Source organism: Coregonus lavaretus (assembly GCF_964263955.1).
Source record: "Coregonus lavaretus genome assembly, chromosome: 22".
Taxonomy (NCBI): Eukaryota; Metazoa; Chordata; class Actinopteri; order Salmoniformes; family Salmonidae; genus Coregonus; species Coregonus lavaretus.
The window spans coordinates 20,661,366-20,676,086 of record NC_140009.1 but is presented as its reverse complement, the minus strand read 5'-3'; the positions used below and the strand labels follow the sequence as shown (position 1 = coordinate 20,676,086).

Genomic DNA, 14,721 nt, shown 5'->3' with positions numbered 1-14,721 from the left:
GGCAGGCATAAGCTACGGACAAAGAACACAATTACATTTTATCGATGGCAATCTGAATGCACAGAGATACCGTGACGAGATCCTGAGGCCCATTTTCGTGCCATTCATCCGGTGCCATCACCTCATGTTTCAGAATGATAATCCTGGAAGCTGAAAATGTCCCAGTTCAATCAATTGAGCATGTTTGGGATGCTTTGGATCGACAGGTACGACACCGTGTTCCAGTTCCCGCCAATATCCAGCAACTTCACACAAGCATTGAAGAGAAGTGGCACAACATTCCACAGGCCACAATCAACAGCCTGATCAGCTCTATGCCAAGGAGATGTCTTGCGCTGCATGAGGCAAATGGTGGTCACACCAGATTGACTGGTTACTCCACGCCCCTACTTTTTTTTTTTAAGTATCTGTGACCAACAGATGCATACAGTGGGGAAAAAAAGTATTTAGTCAGCCACCAATTGTGCAAGTTCTCCCACTTAAAAAGATGAGAGAGGCCTGTAATTTTCATCATAGGTACACGTCAACTATGACAGACAAATTGAGAAAAAAATATCCAGAAAATCACATTGTAGGATTTTTAATGAATTTATTTGCAAATTATGGTGGAAAATAAGTATTTGGTCACCTACAAACAAGCAAGATTTCTGGCTCTCACAGACCTGTAACTTCTTCTTTAAGAGGCTCCTCTGTCCTCCACTCGTTACCTGTATTAATGGCACCTGTTTGAACTTGTTATCAGTATAAAAGACACCTGTCCACAACCTCAAACAGTCACACTCCAAACTCCACTATGGCCAAGACCAAAGAGCTGTCAAAGGACACCAGAAACAACATTGTAGACCTGCACCAGGCTGGGAAGACTGAATCTGCAATAGGTAAGCAGCTTGGTTTGAAGAAATCAACTGTGGGAGCAATTATTAGGAAATGGAAGACATACAAGACCACTGATAATCTCCCTCGATCTGGGGCTCCACGCAAGATCTCACCCTGTGGGGTCAAAATGATCACAAAAAAATCCCAGAACCACACGGGGGGACCTAGTGAATGACCTGCAGAGAGCTGGGACCAAAGTAACAAAGCCTACCATCAGTAACACACTACGCCGCCAGGGACTCAAATCCTGCAGTGCCAGACGTGTCCCCCTGCTTAAGCCAGTACATGTCCAGGCCCGTCTGAAGTTTGCTAGAGTGCATTTGGATGATTCAGAAGAGGATTGGGAGAATGTCATATGGTCAGATGAAACCAAAATAGAACTTTTTGGTAAAAACTCAACTCGTCGTGTTTGGGGGACAAAGAATGCTGAGTTGCATCCAAAGAACACCATACCTACTCTGAAGCATGGGGGTGGAAACATCATGCTTTGGGGCAAAGGGACCAGGACGACTGATCCGTGTAAAGGAAAGAATGAATGGGGCCATGTATCGTGAGATTTTGAGTGAAAACCTCCTTCCATCAGCAAGGGCATTGAAGATGAAACGTGGCTGGGTCTTTCAGCATGACAATGATCCCAAACACACCGCCCGGGCAACGAAGGGGTGGCTTCGTAAGAAGCATTTCAAGGTCCTGGAGTGGCCTAGCCAGTCTCCAGATCTCAACCCCATAGAAAATCTTTGGAGGGAGTTGAAAGTCCGTGTTGCCCAGCGACAGCCCCAAAACATCACTGCTCTAGAGGAGATCTGCATGGAGGAATGGGCCAAAATACCAGCAACAGTGTGTGAAAACCTTGTGAAGACTTACAGAAAACATTTGACCTGTGTCATTGCCAACAAAGGGTATATAACAAAGTATTGAGACACTTTTGTTATTGACCAAATACTTATTTTCCACCATAATTTGCAAATAAATTCATAAAAAATCCTACAATGTGATTTTCTGGATTTTTTCTTCTCATTTTGTCTGTCATAGTTGACGTGTACCTATGATGAAAATTACAGGCCTCTCTCATCTTTTTAAGTGGGAGAACTTGCACAATTGGTGGCTGACTAAATACTTTTTTTCCCCACTGTATCTGTATTCCAAGTCATGTGAAATCCATAAATTAGGGCCTAATGAATTTATTTCAATTGACTGATTTCCTTATATGAACTGTAACTCAGTAAAATCTTTGAAATTGTTCCATGTTGCGTTTTATATTTTTGTTCAGTGTATGTAAGCCAGAGACAGAGTGGTCTGTAATGGGGGCCTTGTATGGATTTGAGTGTCCTCCTCACCTTGCTACCACCCTCTCCTGGCCACACAGAGCAGTACAGCCTCACCAAGAGCTCCTGGCTGGCTGACTACTGCAAGGAGGAGGAGCAGCAGCCTCCCCAAGCCTCGGCAGCCCTATCCTGGATGGGTTCCTCAGTGGACCCCCCCTGTTTTGGTCAGAGTGAGTACTGTTTCCCCCAAGTTTACACTCTCACACACAAACACACACACACACAGTCTGACACATCATGCCCACAGCTGACATACTCTATAACATCTGTACAGTTACATATGAAACCACATACCGGTAAGCACATGTACGCGTATCAGTTGTTATGGGCTAGAAAATGTAAATAGCCACAGTAGAAAAAAGTAGGACCCTCCTACTCAATTGCTCCAGCACATATCAAACATTATTGGTTAGTGAGTAGTGACAACAATCTGATTGAATATACTGTAGGTATGTGTTGGAGTATTTGATTGTGTGGTTCCCACTTTTTTATAATAATGTTTAGATAGTACCAGAATTTATTTGCTACTGTATCACATGTCATTTTGTGTAGATTAAGATTACACTGATTGAGAGTGACTTTTTGACAACGCAAAAATGCTTTACACAGATGCATTGGAAACCTGCCTGAATAATCGCTGCCTTCGCTTGGTTGTTGCACAATTGGAGAGTTTGAAGAAAGTGTTGCCACAAGTGTTGGGAATGGCTGTCTACTAACACGAACACAGCTCCTTTGCCTTGTCAAATGGTGTATTAAGAGTTAAGACTCACTCATGTTTCGATCAAAACGTTTAGTTAACTCTTTACTTGAACTCTCCGTCCTAGGCCTAGATAAGTCTATTGTGTCTAAATTATGCTAACCATTATGCTAAAGACTGTTTCTGACATGTTTTATCGCCTTATTATGACAGTGGTGCAGGGTTTCAAGTCAAAGGGTGGAGGGTTTCAAGTCAAAGTTAGATTTTTGTTAGGATTTTATTGAGCTCAGATCCAGGTCTATTGATTGGTTGTATGACCACATAATATAAAATGAAACATACTTGGTCATGGTGGGTAAAAAAATCAATAATAATCCTCCCATACTGACCTTTGTCCTCTCTTCTGACCCCTTGCATGTCTTTTTCCTCTCTGTGGTAACTGTCTCTCTCTGCTGTCAGGTGTCCCTCTTGCCAACCTTAGAACTAGGAGCACAGCCAGCTTGACTTGCCTTGAGCAGCAGATTCACTCCAGAGGTACAGTCTAAAGACCATAGATCAGACAGGCAGCAGTTGGCCTCCACCAAGGAAATAGAATTACTAGAATGGGAATCCTTAAGTAGAATGGGTGGACCGGTGGTCAGAAGTGGTACTTGTAATTCTATTTCTATGGTCTCCACACCATGGGGTTCCCCATCTCAATGCTTTTTCTTAATCATGTGCATCATTGCTATCCTTACTTAAGTGCAACGTTAATGCAAAGTGACTCAGTTGGTAGAGCATGGCGCTTGAAATGCCAGGGTTGTGGGTTCGATTCCCACATGGGGGACCAGTACGAAAGAAAAACAAATATGAAAATGTATGCACTCACTCTACTGTAAGTCGCTCTGGATAAAAGCATCTGCTAAATTACTAAAATAGAAATGTAACACTAGTGTTTCACTATCTTGTAACGATATCGGCAAATATGTCCAAGGTTAAACTAATGTCAGTATAATTCACATCTTCAGAGATGGTATTTAATTGATCCGTAATCCAACAGTGATTTTAGAAAACCAATAGGTTGGATGCTAACGATGCACTTTTAAGTAGGATTTACTGATGAAAGTAACGCCCCCGCCCCCATTATAGATGTTAGAACTGAACCATTGTGTCTGGTGCCAGAGTCATGTTAGATTATTAGCATATTCCCAGTGACAGACTTTCCTTTTTGTTCTCTCTCTCTGTTTGTTTCATGTTGTTTCACCTCCCCCATTCAATGTCAATCTATAGAAATCGAATCCATTGTGATTATTGTTTACTATTATTATTTACCTCTGAGTAATGGTTTATTTTTGCCTTACCAAGCTTAAAAGAGCATGCTTTGTCAATGTGAACCGTTGGTACAGTTGAAGTCGAAAGTTTACATACACTTAGGTTGGAGTCATTAAAACTTGTTTTTCAACCACTCCACAAATGTCTTGTTAACAAACTAAAGCTTTGGCAAGTCGGTTAGGACAAGTAATTTTTCCAACAATTGTTTACAGACCGATTATTTCACTTATAATACATTGTATCACAGTTCCAGTGGGTCAGACATTTACATACACTAAATTGACTGTGCCTTTTAAACAGCTTGGAAAATTCCAGAAAAAGATGTCATGGCTTTAGAAGCTTCTGATAGGCTAATTTACATCATTTGAGTCAATTGGAGGTGTACCTGTGGATGTATTTCAAGGCCTACCTTCAAACTCAGTGCCTCTTTGCTTGACATCATGGGAAAATCAAAAGATATCAGCCAAAACCTCAGAAAAATAAGTGTAGACCTCCACAAGTCTGGTTCATCCTTGGGAGGAATTTCCAATTGCCTGAAGGTACCACGTTCATCTGTACAAACAATAGTACGCAAGTATAAACACCTTGGGACCATGCAGCCGTCATACCGCTCAGGAAGGAGACACGTTCTATCTCCTAGAGATGAACGTACTTTGGTGCGAAAAGTGCAAATCAATCCCAGAACAACAGCAAAGGACCTTGTGAAGATGCTGGAGGAAACGGGTACAAATGTATCTATATCCACAGTAAAAACGAGTCCTATATCGACATAACCTGAAAGGGCGCTCCGCAAGGAAGAAGCCACTGCTCCAAAACCGCCATTAAAAAGGCAGACTACGGTTTGCAACTGCACATGGGGACAAATATCGTACTTTTTGGAGAAATGTCCTCTGGTCTGATGAAACAATAATAGAACTGTTTGGCCATAATGACCATCAATATGTTTGGAGGAAAAAGGCGGTGCCTTGCAAGCCGAAGAACACCATCCCAACCGTGAAGCACGGGGGTGGCAGCATCATGCTGTGGGGGTGCTTTGCTGCAGGAGGGACTGGTGCACTTCACAAAATAGATGGCATCATGACGAAGGAAAATGATGTGGATATATTGAAGCAACATCTCAAGACATCAGTCAGGAAGTTAAAGCTTGGTCAGAAATGGGTCTTCCAAATGGACAATGACCCCAAGCATACTTCCAAAGTTGTGGCAAAATGGCTTAAGGACAACAAAGTCAAGGTATTGGCGTGGCCATGACAAAGCCCATACCTCAATCCTATAGAAAATGTGTGGGCAGAACTGAAAAAGCGTGTGCGAGCAAGGAGGCCCACAAACCTGACTCAGTTACACCAGCTCTGTCAGGAGGAATGGGCCAAAATTCACCCAACTTATTGTGGGAAGCTTGTGGAAGGCTACCCGAAACGTTTGACCCAAGTTAAGCAATTTAAAGGCAATGCTACCAAATACTAATTGAGTGTATGTAAACTTATGACCCACTGGGAATGTGATGAAAGAAATAAAAGCTGAAATAAATCATTCTCTCTACTATTATTCTGACATTTCACATTCTTTAAAATAAAGTGGTGATCCTAACTGACCAAAGACAGGGAATTTTTACTAGGATTAAATGTCAGGAATTGTGAAAAACTGAGTTTAAATGTATTTGGCTGAGGTGTATGTAAACTTCCGACTTCAACTGTATATCTCATCTGTGCATCCTCCTCCTGTCTTTATTTGAATGAGCATCTTGGTGGTAGGTCATGTTGTTATCGGACCACCATGGAACCATCTGTCTAACACATGATTGAATACTTACATTCGGAAATTCATGCTGACATTTGGAATTGATTAATGATGTTGTGCATTAACTTTGGAAGCATCCAATGAATGGCATTTTGATGTGGATATCTGCATTTAATTTTTTTAAAGCCATTGTTTTTGTCATTGTTTTTCAAATGCAATAGATGGAAATTCAAGTTCATGTTTTATATTCCAGAGAGCCCAATATATTCTTTAATATATTGAATATATTTTTTAAGTAACTGTCAGGAAAGTGGTTGAAAGTTTGAAGTTACAGTTATAGGCCCGGTCCATAGTAAAGAATACCACTCATGTCTTTGACTGTCTTTGCCTGCTTTATAGCTGACGTGAAGCTGTCCAAGCGGAGGCAGCCGTTTGTACCCTACGCCCTGCGCAATCACACAGGGTGTACCATGTGGTTTGCCACCCTCACCACCACCCCTACAAGGTCAGTGGAGCAGAGTCTTCCCACTGATAATGTCATATTGCTGAGTCTACCTTTAAAAATGTGCAGCCTAGGCATTCTACATTTTATTGTTGAGCCTTCCTGAATCATGGAATCATTGCATGTTGGTAACCAGAGTGCTCCATTTCCCCACAGGGTGGCGCTGTCTCACAGTGGCAGTGCAGACTCCATATCCCACGTGCACGGCCCAGGCACAGACGATACCCACAATGTCAGCCAGTGGCGAGAGGTACTGCCCGGAGAGGAGATTCCCTTTGAGTTTGAAGCTCGAGAGAAACTCAGGCATAGGTATGGTTTCTGGCGCATCACCGTTATTTTCATATAGGGATTAAAACCGAAAGAACAAAAAAGTCAACGGACAAGAGAGGGAATAAGACTTTAAACTGGTGATCGCACACAATTCATAATTCATAGCTGTGAATGCCAATCTGGGGAACTAACTACCTTGTATTAAATATAATCCCTCTGGATAAGAGCGTCTGCTAAATTATTAAAATGTAAAAATGAATGCAAACTTGGACTGAGATCTGTCTATCTGTGTATTCTGAACTGTTGGTTATTGTGTTTCTCTGCAGACACACTCATGAGCTGAAGCTACATCAGCTGCTGGTGCGTGTGGGTGGCTGGGAGCAGGTCAAACCTGTGTCCGTGGACAAAGTGGGCGTGTTCTTCCGCTACGCCGCCCCCGACCGCAACAACCCCTCTAACACGGTGAGTCTTCAGATCAAAGGTCAAGAGCGGTGGTCTTACTTGGCTATTAAAAAACTACAGCTGTATAGTTTATTCCATCAACATGGCTCTCACGTTTCCTATATATCATTGGCATTATGCTGCTTTGTGCTTATTGTTTGTGATATTTCTTTACATTTTCTAGGTGGGCAGCCCTATCAGCAGGACCAACATCATACACCCACATGTCTATGTAAGTGTTCTTTCAATCACATTTCTTCTATAAGCCAGTACTTGCCCCCTTTTATGTGTGGTTCTAGGTTCAGATATGTGTGTGGTTCTAGGCTCTGGTATGTGTGTGGTTCTAGGCTCTGGTATGTGTGTGGTTCTAGGCTCTGGTATGTGTGTGGTTCTAGGTTCTGATATGTGTGTGGTTCTAGGTTCTGATATGTGTGTGGGACTAGGCTCTGATATGTGTGTGGTTGTAGTTCTCAGCTCTGCCGCCGGTGCGCGTGGTCTTCTCCATCACCATGGAGGGTAGTGCCCGGAAGGTGATCACAGTGCGTTCAGCCCTCATGGTCAAGAACCGCCTGGAAGTCCCCATGGAGGTGCGGCTAGACAGCCCCTCAGCACCAGACAGTGAGTTCACCCCAATGATACATGATGGGTTCACCCTCACACTGGGAGGCGCCATTTCCCATGCAAAAAAAACACTGAATAGTGAAAACAATTGACATGAAGATTAGACTATTTATTTGTTAAAGAAGGAAAATAAGTAAATTGAATTGTTAAAAGACGGAATATAAGTATCTCAAACTGTGTTTGTTCAGAGCCTGTGGTGCTGCCGCCCATCCTGCCCGGCGAGGCCCTGGCGGTGCCCCTCCACCTGACGTCGTGGCGGCTGCAGGCACGGCCCAAAGGCCTAGGCCTGTTCTTCTGCAAGATGCCCATCCACTGGACCAGCGTGGAGAGACCCGGTGAGGTCAAGAGTAACAAGAGGGAGTGCCAGTCAGCAGACTTTGAGGACCACCTCAAACGGAGCTTCAGGTAAAATTCCAGTGCAATACACAGACAGTCTGCACCCAGCACACTGAGACAGTAGAGTCTGCTCAGTCCAGAAATAAATCAAACAAATCATACAAAATTAATCAATCAAATGTATTTATAAAGCCCTTTTTACATCAGCAGATGTCACAAACTGCTATACAGAAACCCAGCCTAAAACCTCAAACAGCAAGCAATGCAGATGTAGAAGCACAGTGGTTAGGAAAAAGTCCCTAGAAAGGCAGACACCTAGGAAGAAACCTAGAGAGGAACCAGGCTCTGAGGGGTGGCCAGTCCCCTTCTGGCTGTGCCGGGTGGAGATTATAACAATACATGGCCGTTAAGGCCAGATGTTCAAATGTTCATAGATGACCAGCACGGTCTAACAATAATCACAGTGGTTGTAGAGGTTGCAACAGGTCAGTACATCAGGAGTAAATGTCACTTGGCTTTTCATAGCCAGGCATTTAGAGGTTGAAAATCATGTATTTATTTCTAGTCTAACCCTGCCCTGGTTTTGATAGAATTGGTCTCCCAAATTTACACTACTTGTTTAAACCACAAGTGCATGTTATTGGCATTTCAACCCTCAGGCGAAATGTATAATATTCTTTTTTTTCTTACATGTGATACATTCTCAGTTACTCTCTTCCACTCCTCTCCCATCTCTCCTCCTCTCTCCTGCCCTCTCTTAGGTTCTGCGTGGTGATCAAGAAGGAGAACTACCCGGACCAGCAGCCTGCCAAGACTGTATCGGGTTCGGGCAGCTCCAAGCAGATCTACTGGCAGCCAGGCCACACCATCTACCTGCTGCCAACGCTGGTGCTGGCCAACCTGCTGCCCTGCGACCTCAACTACTACATCAAGGGCACGTCTATCAAGGGCTCCCTGAAGCCGGGCAAGGAGGCTGTGCTGCACGCTGCAGACACCTCTCAGAACATGGAGCTAGGTCAGAGTCCCATTGCTGCCATTCTCATCTAATCACCTCTCCACCTATTAAGAATCTCAATGTGCATGACCTGGAAATAATACTATATCATAGCCATGTAATCTAGGTATACTAGGGCCATGGTCCTGGACTCTTTGTGGGCTAAGCCTCAGAGGTGGAAACACTGGTGTAAAAACCAAGGACTGGTGTAAAACTCCATAATGGAAATGCACTATTGATGTAATGATAATATATATAGTATATATAGTGCCTTGAAAAGCATTCACCCTCTTGTTCAGTTTTTATAGTTTGTTGCCTAGAGCCTGAAATCACATATTTGGACTTTTACATGATCTACACAGCCTACTCCACACTTTTTCACCCTGACCCTGACTGTGCCCCCCTCATCCTCCTTCCACTAGGGGTGCTGCTAGAGAACTTCTCTGTGTGTAAAGAGCTTCTGATTCCCCCTGGTACCCAGAACTATGTGGTGCGCATGCGGCTGTATGACGCCAACAAGCGCCTGCTCTGTCTCACCATACGCATCATCCTGCGGGCACAGGGGGCGCTCAAGATCCTCATCTCAGCACCCTACTGGCTCATCAACAAGACCGGTGCTTACTCTATCCCTCCTCATAAGCAGAACACATGCACACACACACACACACACACACACACACACACAGACACACAGTCAATGGAATTAAAATAAGTATTGACCTTTTGACGGTTCTGTTTTCTTCCCCTCAGGTCTGCCGTTGATCTTCCGTCAGGACAATGGGAAGACGGATGCGGGCGGTCAGTTTGAGGAGCACGAGTTAGCCAGGAGTCTCAGCCCCTTGCTCTTCTGTTACACTGACAAGGAGCAGCCAGCCATGTGAGTGCGCTGTAGGGCCTGGTTCCACTTCTGATTCTAGACCTGAACCCTTTTATTGTTCACATACAGTACCAGTCAAAAGTTTGGACACAACTACTCATTCAAGGGTTTTTCTTTATTTTTACTATTTTCTACAATGTAGAATAATAGTGATGATATCAAAACTATGAAATAACACCTATGGAATCATGTAGTAACCAAAAAAGTGTTCAACAAATCAAAATATATTTTATATTTGAGATTCTTCAAAGTAGTCACCCTTTGCCTTGATGACAACTTTGCACACTCTTGGCATTCTCTCAACCAGCTTCATGAGGTAGTCACCTGTTCCCACATATGCTGAGCACTTGTTGGCTGCTTTTCCTTCACTCTGCGGTCCAACTCATCCCAAACCATCTCAATTGGTTTGAGGTCGGGTGATTGTGGAGGCCAGGTCATCGCATCTGATGCAACACTCCATCACTCTCCTTCTTGTTCAAATAGCCCTTACACAGCCTGGAGCTGTGTTGGGTCATTGTCCTGTTGAAAAACAAATGATAGTCCCACTAAGGGCAAACCAGATGGGATGGCGTATCGCTGCATAATGCTGTGGTAACCATGCTGGTTAAGTGTGCCTTGAATTCTAAATAAATCACTGACAGTGTCACCAGCAAAGCACCCCCACACCTCCTCCTCCATGCTTCACGGTGGGAACCACACATGCGGAGATCATCCGTTCATCTACACAGCGTCTCACAAAGACACGGTGGTTTGAACCAAAAATCTCAAATTTGGACTCATCAGACCAATGGACAGATTTCCACCGGTCTAATGTCCATTGCTCGTGTTTCTTGGCCCAAGCATGTCTCTTTTTCTTATTGGTGTCCTTTAGTAGTGGTTTCTTTGCAGCAAATTGACCATGAAGGCCTGATTCATGTATTCTCCTCTGAACAGTTGATGTTTAGATGTGTATGTTACTAGAACTCTGTGAAGCATTTATTCGGGCAGCAATCTGAGGTGCAGTTAATTGCCGATTTCTGAGGCTGGTAACTCTAATGAACTTATCCTTTGCAGCAGAGGTAATTCTGGGTCTTCCTTTCCTGTGGCGGTCCTCATGAGAGCAAGTTTCATCATTGCGCTTTATGGTTTTTGCGACTGTACTTGAAGAAACTTTAAAAGTTCTTGAAATGTCCGTATTGACTGACCTTCATGTCTTAAAGTCATGAAGGACTGTCGTTTCTCTTTGCTTATTTGAGCTGTTCTTGCCATAATATGGACTTGGTCTTTTACCAAATAGGGCTATCTTCTGTATACCAACCCTACCTTGTCACAACACAACTGATTGGCTCAAATGCATTAAGAAGGAAAGAAATTCCACAAATTAACTTTTGACAAGGCACACCTGTTAATTGAAATGCATTCCAGGTGACTACCTCATGAAGCTAGTTGAGAGAATGTCAAGAGTGTGCAAAGCTGTCATCAAGGCAAAGGGTGGCTACTTTGAAGAATATAAAATATAAAAATATATTTTGATTTGTTTAACAGTTTTTTGGTTACTACATGATTCCATATGTGTTATTTCATAGTTTTGATGTCTTAACTATTATTCTACAATATAGAAAATAGTAAAAATAAAGAAAAACCCTTGAATGAGTATGTGTGTCCAAACTTTTGACTGGTAGTGTATATAAAAGGAGCAGTGTTGCACAGTTTAGTAATACTACCACAAAACCATCATTTGAACAAATGTTCAATATACGATTATTTAGGTATCAAAAGTCTAAAAGCACTTTGCGTTTGCGATGAGGAAAACATGTTACTGCGCAATGTAGCTGAATAAATCAACTAGATTGCTGTAAAAAATTATAATAATCTAGTTTTCTCAAGGGAGATCCTTTCCAGTGGCTGCACTGCGAGTTCTGTCCGTAATGTGAATTTCTGTGTATACGTTTGCATCGTCTGTGTGTGTGCGCGACGAGAGGGAGAGAGACATTGCAGAAGGATGGTAGGCTATATATTAATAGACAACACATTAGCAGCTAGAAATCAAACTCTAAACTAGTTAGTTCATTAACCATGTATTAATTCACATCCTAAAAAACAGTTGAGCTTCCACCATATTGCTTCCACAATTCCGGTTCTCTCATCTCTCCATTTCTCTCAGGTGCACCATGCGGATAGGGAGAGGGATCCATCCGGACGGGGTTCCCGGTTGGTGCCAGGGCTTTTCCCTGGACGGTGGGAGTGGAGTGAGGGCAGTGAAGGTCATCCAGCATGGGAATAGACCTGGACTCATCTACAACATAGGCAAGTAGCCTAACAACAACCACAAGTAGCCTAACAACAACACCTCACATTGGTGCCCATTTGTTGACCTTGGCCTTGTCTATTACAGTGCATTTGGAAAGTATTCAGACCCCCTCCCTTTCTCCAAATGTTGTTACGTTACAGCCTTTATTTAAAATTGATGAAATACATGTTTTCCCTCATCACTCTACACTCAATACAAAGCGAAAACAGTTTTTTAGAAATGTTTGCAAATATATTACAAATAAAAAACAGAAATACCTTATTTACACAAGTATTCAGACCCTTTGCAATGATACTCGAAATTGAGCTCAGGTGCATCCTGTTCCATTGATCATCCTTGAGATTTTTCTACAACTTGATTGGCGTCCACCTGTGGTAAATTCAATTGATTGGACATGATTTGTAAAGGCACACACTTGTCTATATAAGGTCCCACAGTTGACGGTGCATGTCAGAGCAAAAACCAAGCCATGGGGTCGAAGGAATTGTCCAAAGAGCTCCGAGACAGGATTGTGTCGAGGCACAGATCTGGGGAAGGGTACCAAAGCTCCATAGTTCCTCTGTGGAGATGGGAGAACCTTCCAGAAGGACAACCATTTCTGCAGCACTCCACCAATCAGGCCTTTATGGTAGAGGGGCCAGATGGAAGCCAGTCCTCAGTAAAAGGCACGACAGCCTACTTGGAGTTTGCCAAAAGGCACCTAAAGGACTCTCAGACCATGAGAAACAAGATTCTCTAGTCTGATGAAACCAAGATTGAACTCTCTGGCCTGAATGCCAAGCATCACGTCTGGATGAAACTTTGCACCATCCCTACGGTGAAGCATGGGGGTGGCAGCATCATGCTGTGGGGATGTTTTTCAGTGGCAGGGACTGGGAGACTTGTCAGGATAGAGGGAAAGATGAACGGAGCAAAGTACAGAGAGATCCTTGATGGAAACCTGCTCCAGAGCACTCAGTACCTCCGACTGGGACGAAGGTTCACCTTCCAGCATAACAACGACCCTAAGCACACAGCCAAGACAACGCAGGAGTGGCTTTGGGACAAGTCTCTGAATGTCCTTGAGTGGCCGAGTCAGAGCCCGGACTTGAACCCGATCGAACATCTCTGGAGAGACCTGAAAATAGCTGTGCAGCGACACCCCCCATCCAACCTGACAGAGCTTGAAAGGATCTGCAGAAAAGAATGGGAGAAACTCCCCAAATACAGTTGTGCCAAGCTTGCAGCGTCATACCAAAGAAGACTCAAGGCTGTAATCGCTGCCTAAGGTGCTTTAAAAAAGTACAGAGTAAAGGTTCTGAATACTTATGTAAATGTGATATTTCCTGGGTTTTTTAAACAGTTTTTGCTTTGTCATTATGGGGTATTGTGTGTAGATTGATGAGGGGGGAAAACAATTTAATCCATTTTAGAATAAGGCTGTAACGTAACAAAACGTGGAAAAAGTCAAGGGGTCTGAATTCTTTCTGAATGCATGTCCTGTTGCAGCGCTGAAATCTGCTGTTTTGTGTTTTCACACAGGCATCAACGTTCGTAAAGGCAAGGGCCGCTACAGAGACACCCACATCGTGACCTTTGCCCCTCGGTACCTGCTGGACAACCGCTCCACCCACAAACTGGCCTTCTCCCAGAGGGAGTTTGCCAGGGGAAAGGTGAGTGACTGACAGTGCAAAGACAGGAATTAGACACATCCAAATGGACAAAACAAAGCAATGAAAAGAAAGCAAATGTCCGCTGTTTTAGGCCTCAAGAAAGCAAATGTCCGCTGTTTTAGGCCTCAAACATTATCTTTATTGGAGCTAGTCATACAGCAGCAATGCTTCAGGATAAAGACCATGTCAATAACCCTTATTGTTGTTGTTGTATGACTCCAGGGCACAGCGAACCCAGAGGGCTACATCTCCACCCTGCCGGGTTCCAGCGTGGTTTTCCATTGGCCCAGGAACGACTACGATCAGCTTCTGTGTGTGCGCCTCATGGACACCCAGAACTGCACATGGTCCGGAGGCTTCGAGGTCAACAAGCCCAAGTCCTTCCATGTCAACATGAGGTAAAAGACTATACGACTATCTGAGAAAACGGCTATACTGTACATACATCCAAAATGGTGCTCTGGTGAAAATAAAGTAAGAACAAATCCCTCACACCATAGCTGCTCCAAAGGTTAAAAAAATTATATATGTAACTTAATATTACAATATTTTTGGTTATGGAAAATATATTTCACAGCTGTTTTAGATGGTACAAGGATTCTCTACACTATACTTGCTTGTTTTGTCACATAAACTGAAATTAGGCAAACTTATAATTTTTGCAACCAGGAAATGGCGGAGCGATTTCTGCATAGTGCACTTTTAATGTTTATAAATTATTAAACACTTGTCTGAAACCCCAGAGATAGCCAACTTTATAATGCCATACCCAACTCATTATAATGGTTAACT

General features: G+C 43.3%; 1 protein-coding gene across 1 annotated transcript in view; it reads left to right on the top strand.

Annotated features, from left to right (window-relative positions):
• The window catches only part of vps13d (vacuolar protein sorting 13 homolog D), an 80,445-nt gene that overhangs the window by 35,921 nt on the left and 29,803 nt on the right, over window positions 1–14,721 (top strand). The window contains exons 34-47 of the mRNA XM_084187303.1: window positions 2,243–2,371; window positions 3,358–3,432; window positions 6,346–6,451; window positions 6,605–6,757; window positions 7,045–7,180; window positions 7,344–7,391; window positions 7,627–7,777; window positions 7,969–8,185; window positions 8,878–9,131; window positions 9,533–9,724; window positions 9,861–9,987; window positions 12,131–12,273; window positions 13,799–13,929; window positions 14,152–14,327. Of these exons, the coding sequence (XP_084043429.1) occupies window positions 2,243–2,371; window positions 3,358–3,432; window positions 6,346–6,451; window positions 6,605–6,757; window positions 7,045–7,180; window positions 7,344–7,391; window positions 7,627–7,777; window positions 7,969–8,185; window positions 8,878–9,131; window positions 9,533–9,724; window positions 9,861–9,987; window positions 12,131–12,273; window positions 13,799–13,929; window positions 14,152–14,327 (2,038 nt within the window). The remainder of the gene's footprint in view (window positions 1–2,242; window positions 2,372–3,357; window positions 3,433–6,345; window positions 6,452–6,604; window positions 6,758–7,044; window positions 7,181–7,343; window positions 7,392–7,626; window positions 7,778–7,968; window positions 8,186–8,877; window positions 9,132–9,532; window positions 9,725–9,860; window positions 9,988–12,130; window positions 12,274–13,798; window positions 13,930–14,151; window positions 14,328–14,721) is intronic.